At 50.2% G+C, this 10,566-nt stretch overlaps 1 protein-coding gene across 1 annotated transcript; it reads right to left on the bottom strand.

Moving 5' to 3' along the window:
* Positions 1-7,269: 7,269 nt before the first annotated feature.
* Positions 7,270-9,927, bottom strand: LOC136522318 (ABC transporter G family member 26-like). The gene is made up of 5 exons (XM_066516151.1): positions 9,752-9,927; positions 9,379-9,662; positions 9,107-9,262; positions 8,828-9,011; positions 7,270-8,715 (listed from the first exon to the last, which is right to left on the bottom strand). Exons 1-5 carry the CDS (start codon positions 9,905-9,907, stop codon positions 7,489-7,491), a joined length of 2,007 nt encoding a protein of 668 aa, XP_066372248.1. The 5' UTR covers positions 9,908-9,927; the 3' UTR covers positions 7,270-7,488.
* Positions 9,928-10,566: the final 639 nt, after the last annotated feature.

The raw sequence follows: 10,566 nt of genomic DNA, 5'->3' as shown, positions 1-10,566 counted from the left end.
TTAATGGAACATCAGAATATAAACATATGATCAGAATTACAGCGGAAATAAATACCTATTCATGACATGATGAAGTATTGATATATAAAAACTATGACAACAGATTATAAACTTTCATTTATAAAAACATTTGGTAAGAGTTATAAATAAAAACTATGATCGCAGCGTAAAGGAATCCTCTCTAAGCCCACCAGGAGGAATCCACACATAAAGGTCAGCTCTAGCCTCCACCTATCACCTGCAATAGGGGGAAATAAAACCCTGAGTACTCAATTATACTCAGCAAGACTTACCCGAGAGGAGAAAAGAAAATACTCCAAGGATATGCAAGGCTATCTGGCTTGTGGGTTTATTGCATCTACCGGACCATTACTAAAAGTGCGTCCTTATATTCGATTTTTATTAGCAGTGCATTAGTTCATTAGCTATCCATTCTATGTAAGCACCTGTACTACTTTCAAGCAGGTGGTAAGCAATCAGATTTTCTTTTTCCATCTTTCATCTTCTAGTTCTTACTACGATGCTAAACCGTAGACAAGCCATACCGGAACACCGACGATTCATGAATCAATGCCCCCAACTGGGTACCCCAAAAACACACGCCCCGCTTGTACCCCGGGCACAAGCAGGCTAACCCACTACCCTCCTATCATGGGGTCTAGGTTCCCATCCAAACTAGGACTCCAAGCCCCCGCGCCCTGAGTCCTGGACTCAGTGCGGTGCAAGGACCTCCTAACCCAAAAACCAACATGACAGTTAGTCCAGAAAGAGCTGGAACCCATGACAAGAGAGTAACAAATCTTCCAAGTGCCCATACACAAGTATGTGCTCAGAATAATAAATCTATGACTTGCCTAGAGCCTTATGCAATGCCCGGTCCTTAACCGACACAGATAGGGGAAAATAGTGTAACCAAGCTATATCCCATTGTCCGCAGGACACAACCTCTTACACCCACCTATACCCAAACCATATCCCTGCCCGGTCACCATTTTCCTTTCCACCATTTTATATTTTCCAAGTGATAATAATACAGTAATATATTTCCTATATCTCGCGAGTGACAAGCAATCACTCGACTTCTACCAGAGTCCTATAGCATAGCAATCTACACGATCCTGTCATACTAGTAAGACTCATATGATAAAGTTATATATGCAAGTGGGTTTCATTCAACTCCTTAAAACTTAATGCACAAATATAATTTAAAGTGCAGAAAGGTAGGGGTTATGCATTGGGGCTTGCCTGGGTAAAATATAATCAGAAGTTAGCTTTCCATCATGGCGACACGATCTCCAAAAGCATCATTTCTCCAGCAACTCCCGATGACTCCACGATCCATCGACGTCCCTATTATGATATGCAATGCGATGCAATGCAAAGACATAATTAATCGACTGCAACCAGCGTTATCCTAAACGCTAAATGATAAATAGTCGGTCACCTACCGTTTAGCCCATTAGTCGAGCAAAATGGGTGTTTAAACGGGAAAAACAGCCGTTTAAATGGTCAAAACAACCAATTAAATGGAAATGGTGTATCACTGTGTAGCGTTTAAATGGTGTGTAAACGGACTAAACGGCCGTTTAGGCGAACAGTGACTGCAACCGTGACTTATAAAATATGATTTACGCCTCTCAAGTTAACGAGCTAGTTCTAACGACGACCGTACTTAGGCTAGATATCCATATTGTCGAATAAAGCGTTATTTCCCAACAGATGTTTTAGTTATACAGACCCAAAGTGTTTCTTTATTCCAATTCTATCGATTTAATCTTTAATCGAAATAGGGCATCATTAACTATGCTAGTAAACTAATTATTCTAGAACTACAAATATTACAGTGAGTACCTAATATTGCTAGGAGCCTACTATAAAAATTTTAGATCCAACACTATTACCAATTTATCACGGAAATTTCTATAAGTTCACCTTTTAACAATATTAAGAATGTTAAAATAATTAGAGCAACCCTAAAAACAAACCGAATCTATGTGAACAAAATACACTATTAGATAGATCATGATTTTAGGAACTTAAAAAACTTAGTTTCACCATTTTTGGACACCCACAAAATTTTATAAAACTAAGTGGCCAGCGGCCACGTATTTGGCCCAACACGGAAATCCGCACACGGGCGGCCCAGGCGCAACGGCAGTCCAGCAGCGTGGCCCGGCCCACGGCGCGCGCGGCCTACTGGCCAGAAGCGGCCCAGCGGAGCAGTCGGCGGCCCAGCAACCAACCCTCCGCATGATGTAGTAACGGGCACGGGTGGCCCAGCAAGGCGAGGCAACGGCGCGGGTGGCCCAGCAAGGCACGGCAACACTGTGGGGGCCTAGGCGCGGCAGCCAGCGGCAGGCCGACCCAGCAAGCTGGCGCACGGGGGAGAATCCAGCGACGGTGGCACCCCTTTGCGAAAAGACCCCTTTACTAACTCTAAATCAACTAAGACCCTATTTGTAAACCTATTAGTCTAGCGCTTTTGCAAAAAGAACACGGTAAAAAGTGTTATTTAAGCTTGAGTCCTCATGTATCATTTCATCCTCCTCAAAGCAGAGCACCGGAAGGGGAGGCCATCCACCAGCCAAGAGAGCGGCTCGCCGATGGTGGTGCCATCATGGGTCGATGTGTGAGGCAACGAGGTACCTGCCGCACCCAAAGGTGTTGGCGACAAGGCCAGGGATAGCCCAAGACGGTCTAGCTACGAGCGCTGGCGGCCGGTAGGGGCGCCCGGTGGTAGCGGACATCGACGGGGACTCTGCGGGTCGTAGCCATGGTGCGATGGCGTTCCCGAGCAACGTGCTAGCCACGACGAGGTGGTGGTGCGGAGCACGTAGGCTCAGGCGCGCTGTGGGCCTACGGTCCAAAGCGGGCCGAGGGGCGTAGTGACGGTGGCCAAGGCCACTGTGTGGAGCAGCGTGGGTCCACGCAACTCGGACGCTCGCACACACACGCGAAGTCCCAGGCGACCACGAGCGCAACCACGGCGGGGACTAGCACGAGACAGTAGGGAGTAGGGAGCTTCACAGGGCTCGACGTCCGGGCCAGTCAATGGCGGGGCACTGCAACTATGGTAACGTGGCGTGGCAATGCGGTAGGGGCAGCGCAGAGGGCGAACGTGAGCATGCCTCAGGCTGGGGAAGGCGGTGGAGGCACGTGGAGCAGTGGACCAGCGTGGCCGTGGCTTCACGCGTGCGCGGGGAAAACTGAGCGACGACGGGCGAGAGAAGCGGCACAGCGGCCCAGCCGGTGCTCAGCAGTGGTGAAGGGGAGGGGACACCGGCACTGCACACAGAGGAGCGGAGAGCAGGGGAGAGGAGGAGCAGCGTTGCGGCACGGGGAAGAAGCAGAGGTCCAGTGTGGCCGTGGGGGCAGCACGGCGCGAGGAGGACCGGCATCGGTGCATCGGGAAACCAGAGGAGCCGTGGCAGGGGCCAGGACGCGCTGCGCATGCAGAGGCAGTGAGGGCGCGGTGGCTGGCGAGGTGGCTCAGGCGCACGGAGCTGAGATGCCTCCACTCGGTTGCAGAAAAATAAAGAGAGAGGAAGAGAGGGCACGAGCGTGCGAGACAGCAGCGGTAGCGGGCCACGACGACATCGAGGACAGGGCATGGGGTAGGGCGCACGGAATTAGAGCAAGGAAGCTTGAGTGGGCTCGCTAGGCTAATACAGCGCGAACAGACCGACAGCGGCCACGAGCACGTGGCCCAGTTGGCGAATAGAGAAAAACTTGCATGATGCATTGAATCAGAGCCATGAGGTCTGAGCGGGGTACGTTGGCTAGCGGCAGAGCAGCCAAGACAAGCATGGACAGACCGCAGAGGCAGGCAAGACAAGACCGAGGCAGCAGAAATAGAAAAGGAAGGAAGAAAACAACGAGAGTGACCAGCCAACTTCATTAACGCCGAGACAGCGCGGCATGCGTCGGCAGCATTGTAGATCGACGGGACGATGCGAGCAGCAGGCCGACCATCTTTCTTAAGGGCAAAAGACAGCGGCAGCGTAGCAGTAGCAAGAACGCTCACACAAGGCGTTGGGCACAGGACAACAGTGGCATGGACGAGGCGGTGAATAATTGCCATGCAACGAGTACGCTGTACGCCAGGAAAAATAAATGAAGCTGCCGCGCTCTCTCTCTCGTCAGTTCGTGCTTTCAGGCCAATCACGTTGAATTTATGAGGCGGCCAGACGGGCATCTGTCGTGGGTACGTTACCAATTATCACAGGGACTCATACGAGTCTATACGTAAAAATATATCACTAGACCAAGGCTTTTCAACAAAGCTCGAATTTAAATTAGATTCAAAAGCTATATACATATATCGTTCTATTTATTAATGGATTTTATTTTATTTATAAAAATCGCTTTTCATGCTTAATCTAATAGAATAAACCGTTCGCTATCTATCGGCTAGAATTGTTGTCCGACATTCTTAAATATCTTTACGCACTAAGTAATTTAACTTGGACGTTGATTCGAGTCCACAAAACTGAGTCACCGGATTCACTCATCGCTTCAAGTACTTTTTAAATCAAAAATCTGAGAAACCCGTTTTTGGAAATTTTACTTAGGCCTAAATCGCGGTGCTAAACGAGCTCGTAACACCAGAGGTGTTACACATGTGGATATCCGACGCCATCATATCTAGGCGATAGGAACGAATCATTCTATTATGCTTTCCATATAACATATTAGGAAAAACATTTGTTAACTGATTAGACTATAACCCTACCCCTCGGACTATATAAGGAGGGGTAGGGGCCCCAATCGGGATCTCACCCTTTACATTCTATCGCATAGCTACAATCAGTGACCTCCATAACTGAGCATAAGAATACAGAGAAATCCACTTTAAACTAGATGTAGGACACCACATGCCTTAATCAGTATAAATCACTGTGTCTTGTGTGGTACCCATCTGATTTCCTGTACATGAATACGATGATCGATATTGCCGGAGCAAATTATTTCGATAGTTGGCGCATCAGATAGGGATCTTTTACATGCAGATTTATTGTGTTTCAGATGGGCCTCATCACCAAGATCAATGATGACGCCGACCGGATGCAACAGGATGACAAAATCACTTCTGGCGGCTTGGCCTTCGCTGCTGATGAGTTTGGTAATTTGCATCTACAAGATCCCGAACCACACACAGAGAAGGAGCAACCACCTCCTGTCTGTGCTTTCATCGCTGGACTTGAAGGTGCCATGGAGGCGGGGCCAATCGAGCTAGCCCACCACATGAACCTCGACGCCAATGAAGCCTTCTCCAAGTTCAGCCGGGAGTACCTCCTCGACATAGCTTTCAAGATCTAGAAAGATCCACGCTGGACCCGTGACACAGATGCGCCACCGCTACCCGACAACCCCCTGCCTGAATTCCCAATCAGGCTCAGGAATGTAGCGGTGAACTCATGCCTTATGGCTTCGCAAAGTCGTCGAGATTCCCCTTAGGCTATCCGCACTCGTCGACCTCTATTTCTATCTCTTAAAAGGAATATTCTATCCTAGTCATCGAGATTCTCTACTCTATACGTATTTCTCCCGCACCCGTGTTATCTCTATCCTATACTCTATACCAACTACTCCATATTTTATTCCCCTCTATCCCCCTTTCTCTCTCCCCAACTCTCAAACTATCTACTACAGTGTTGCTACAGTGTTTGTCGTGGCTCTCTCGCGTGCGTGGTCTGTGGCGGTTTCATGTGCAGCCAGTATGCTCCCGGGGCGTTTGCAGGCACGCGGTACGCTACCGCTGGCGTACCGGCCGCTTTAGCGCTGCACGGTGCAGACAGCCTTAACGGGGTTGAGCCCTCTCGGCTAAGGAGAAAGGACCGCAAGCGCAAGAGCCGTAACATCAGCCACAAGTAGAAGTGAGGCAACAAGGATAGGTTTGATGAGATCATGAACGGTCCGTGCCAAAATCATGGTTTTTGGGTGATCCACCTCGCCAAAGATTGCATCGCCTATAGAAGGAATCTCGCCGAGGAAGAGAAGGCGACAAAAAGGGACCCCCCTGATCAACAAGGACAAGCGATGCAGGGAAGATGAGCAGGACGCTAGGCACGTCATGATCATCTTCGGTGGACCTGAAGCTTACCAATATTGACAAAGTAAGAAGTTGACATGCAAAGACGTCTACGCCGCGGTGCTCGCTACACCCCTTCATCCACGATGGTCCGAATGACCGATCACCTATGACATGAGCGACCGCCCTTATCACATCGTCGAGGCCAGTCGGTTCCCCAGGTTGTTAGTGCGATGGTGGAGACTGTAAAGATGACCAAGATCCTCATGGGCGACCTGGATGGACTGGCTTCACTTGCCTAATGTGGATGTTCGCCCGCAGCTGTTCATGGAGTGGTGGCTGTCCAATAGGAAGCGCGTCGACAAGCACTTCAGGCACGGGTCTGACTCCATCGTGTTCTTGATCGGTTGGATGCTCTGGAAACAAAGGAACGCGAGGACCTTCGATGGCAGTACACGTACAGCGAGGGAGCTCGCCGTGGACATTCGCCTCGTCGCAGAGGACTGGCGAACGGCTGGGTACAGGCAACTCGACATCCTTCTATCTGGACGCTGAGCGCAGTCCCGTGGAGTTCTTAAATTTGGTTCAATCATGTAGTCCCCTGTGTTGTCCGGTGGGTGCGTGTGTGTGTTGGCCTTGATAATCAGAGTATTACCGAGTTTGTTGTTTCGCTTAAAACTCTCTTTCTGCTTAATGAAATACGTGTCGAAAGGCGTCGTCTCAAAAAAAATATTGAAGATCAAAACAGGAGGCTGGAATTGTCCCTGGAGGACAAGTGATGCCTCTGGGCACAGTGGCCCTTAGGGTCACCTTTGGCGAAGCGGTACACTATTGCAAGGAGGTACTCACCTTTGAGGTCGTCGACTTCAAAGGGTTGTACCGCGCCATATTCGAGAGGCCATGCTATGTCAAGTTCATGGTCATCCCACACTACACCTATCTCAAGATGAAGATGCCAGGCCCTCATGGCATCATTACGGTGGCCGAGAAATTCTAGGACGCCCACCGATGTGACAAGCTAGCCGTCGAGCACGCCGTACGGGCCCTTCACTCTGAAGAGCTTGAACTCAAATACGAGATTCAACGAAACCCAGACTCGGGGGCTCCAAAGTGCTGCGCTCCCAAATAGAGAAAGAGGTAGCCAAGCTCCTAGCTGTGCAGTTCATCAGGGAGGTTTTGCATCCAGACTAGTTAGGTACTAAAAAAGAACAATGGAGAATGCTGGTTGACTATGCAGGCCTTAACAAGACATGTCCCAAGAATCCTTTTCCTTTATCTCATATAGATCAAATAATTAAGAACTAACAATCCTTAGCATGCAAAGCATCGCTGATACACATCGCCGTGCAGCCATTTTCCGTCAATAACTAACAATCCTTAGCATTCACACCGGCACGCGAAATTGCACCCCAAATTAATTAAGAATGAAACCGGTCGGTGCAGAGGTAGGTGGGTGATCACAAGGGCGTGAGGGTAATCCGCTTGAGGAGGCAGAAGTAGGCGAGGAATCGGTAGGCGAGCGCCATGGCGAGCAGGATCCAGACCTCGCGCATGCCGCCGTCGAGGTCCACGGTGCCGAACGACGGCGACGACTGCAGGCGCTGGCAGCCGCCCCGGCTGGCGCAGTTGTACGTGAGGTGGCCATGGTACTGCGCTTTGAGCAGCAGGTTGAAGCCGTAGTGCATGAAGGAGACGTACTTGAGCCAGCGGATGAACTTGGGGATGTGCTGGACGTAGTAGCCGCCGGTGAGGAGGAAGAGCATGAGCACGAGCGACGCCATGACCCCAGCCCTCTTGACGCTGAGGATGGCGGCGCCCAGCAGCTCCCCGGTGCCCTGGCTGGTGAACACGATGAGCAGCGTGGCGAGGAGCGTGAGGAAGAAGCACGGCACGGTGCGGCGGAGGCCCGCCATGAAGTAGAGGATGGTCATGAAGAGCACCAGGTACACGACGTGCGGCACGGCGTCGCACAGCGTGCTGCTGGCGTAGTAGGCGCTCAGCCGGTACATGTCCGCCTTGCGCTCCTTCACCAGGTACAGCTTCTCGAAGGGGAACACGTAGACGGAGCCGAACAGCGACGAAGACGTCCTGAAGACGCAGATGTAGAAGATGAGCCCCACCTGGTCCCGCAGCTGCGCCTCGTTCCCGGTCTGGGACTTCCACCAGAGGAGGCCCAGGAGGAGCGCCACGCCGACGGCCTGGGCGAGCCGCATCTTGTCCAGGTAGTCTGAGGCGCGCTCCCGGAAGGTGCGCCGGGACAGCACGGTGAACTGCTGGAGCCAGCCGATGCTACGGCGGTGGTCCTTACGCGCCCGCAACGCCAGCCGCAGCTGCTCCGTGGGCGGCACCCTGCTTCTCCCACCAGCGCCGGCGCCGCCCCCCGCCCGGAACTTGAGCTGCAGGTGCCTGATGACCTGGGACCTGAACTCCTGCGGGTCCGGCGAGCCGCGCAGCGCCTCGGGGACGCTGATGTCGTCAAGGTTGCCGGTGGCGAGGTCCAGCAGGAACTCGGCCGGGTTCATGGGGATCTCCGGAACGAAGCCCAGCGAGGAGAAGTGGTGCATGCAGTCCCGGGCCTTGCCGTGGTAGATGGCGTGCCCGTCGGAGATGAGCAGCAGCTTGTCGAACATGTAGAACATCCGGCTCGACGGCTGGTGGATCGTCGTGATGATCGTCCTGCGCGTCTGCAACATAACCATCCAGGATCGATCGAATTAATTAATAACATGATCGTCGTCGTCGTCGTCGGTGGCGTTGCTGCGCACAAATGTATGTGGCGTACTATATAGCTGCTACCTTGGCGAGGCGCTGGAGGACGAGGATGAGCTTGCTCGCCGACGTGGAGTCGAGACCGGAGGTGGGCTCGTCGAGGAGGAGCAGCGTCGGGTCGACGAGGATCTCGTTCCCGATGCTGGTCCTCTTCCTCTCGCCTCCTGACACCCCCCTGACGAACGCTCCTCCGATCTTGGTGTGCCGGCACCTGACCATGCAATCAAATGAGAATCGCATCGCAACTCATTCGATCGCCATGCATACATGTGAAAACTAAACTCCCCGTGGAAATTCAAATTCCACCTCTCTAGATTCAGCTCGGTGATGATGGCGTCGACCCTGTCGCGCTTCTGCTGCTTGGACATGCAAGCAGGGAGCCTCAAGAAGGCGGCGAACACCAGGGTCTCCTCCACCGTCAGCTGTGGGAAGAGGACGTCGTCCTGAGTCACAAATCCAATCCTGCAGCCGGCGCAAAGATTAATAACACAAAGAAATGTCACTGAATCTAGCTCGTTTCTTTACTAACCCGTTATTAAGTTGAGTGAAAATTCTTGCTTGTTACAGTTTTAATTTACCTCCTTTTGAGGCAGGGACTGTAGGGAGTGTCGTTGTAGGTTATCTGGCCCTTGATGCCGCCATCGAGCCTGCCTCCCAGGATCTTGAGCAAGGTGGTCTTGCCGCTACCAGATGGGCCCATCAACGCTAGGATCTCACCGGGGTCCACACTCCCTGCAATGCCCTTGAGGATGTGCTTGCAGCTGCTGCCCTGATCCACCGTCATCTGGGATGCAAACGCCACTCTTACAGCTGTGAGGGGGTTCTTCAAAGTCATCTTCACCCTGTACTCCACATTCTCGAACTGCGTTGTCGCGCTTGCACATATCAGAGTTTCTTTTACAGCCTACTAAAACAGGAGTGCGATATATTTGTAGTAGAAAAGTGTAATACCTTGAGGAATATTGGAAGAGGGCCATCTTTTGTTGGCCACAGATGATCCTCCTCCACCTCGACTTCGGCATCAGCATCTCCATTGCCTTGCCAGGAAGGAGGAAGATGTTGACACTCCACAGTGGACATTTCCATCCTCTCATCACTCATCTCCATTGGTAAGGCAAGAAAGTTGTTTTAAGAGAAGCCAGGAAGGAGCGAGAAAGTTGTTTCAAGAGGAAGCCAAGTATCTGACATCCCTCTTCTTTTATGAAGTAGTAGGAAATGAGAGAGGTGTGAGCTTAGGTAACTACTTTTATGAAAAGTAATTCAATATCCACAAGGTATGTTATATATATTTCTAAATTACACACTTATACAATCGTGAAGCTACAAGTCAGCATAATACACCATATAGACCAAGTGAACTTGTATATATTAGAATAAATATTTAATTTTAATAGCTTATGAAACATGAAAAATATTCACTTAACAAACCACACAGCAATTACAATGAAAGTTCGCTTTAATTTATATTAATACCCCCATGAAAATAAATTTCATTAATTATTATTTCAAATACATTTATAAATTTTGACTAAATATTATATCATATCACCATTGTTAATTTAATTTTAAGCACTCTGTGTTATATAAAACAATACTACTAGATATATAATCATGTGTATAACAAATTCAACATGTGTAGTGCATGGGTGCAAGTTGAGTTTTGACTTAACATATAGAAAATACTACTACTATGACCCAAACTCTTTTATTATAAATAAAAAATTTAAAATTTTGAATAAATGATAATAAAAACTAGAGTTCCAACA

The sequence above is a fragment of the Miscanthus floridulus genome, chromosome 18 (genome assembly GCF_019320115.1).
Source record: "Miscanthus floridulus cultivar M001 chromosome 18, ASM1932011v1, whole genome shotgun sequence".
NCBI classification, from domain to species: Eukaryota; Viridiplantae; Streptophyta; class Magnoliopsida; order Poales; family Poaceae; genus Miscanthus; species Miscanthus floridulus.
Note: the sequence above shows the minus strand (reverse complement) of the source record. Positions and strands in the feature narration are given on the sequence as shown.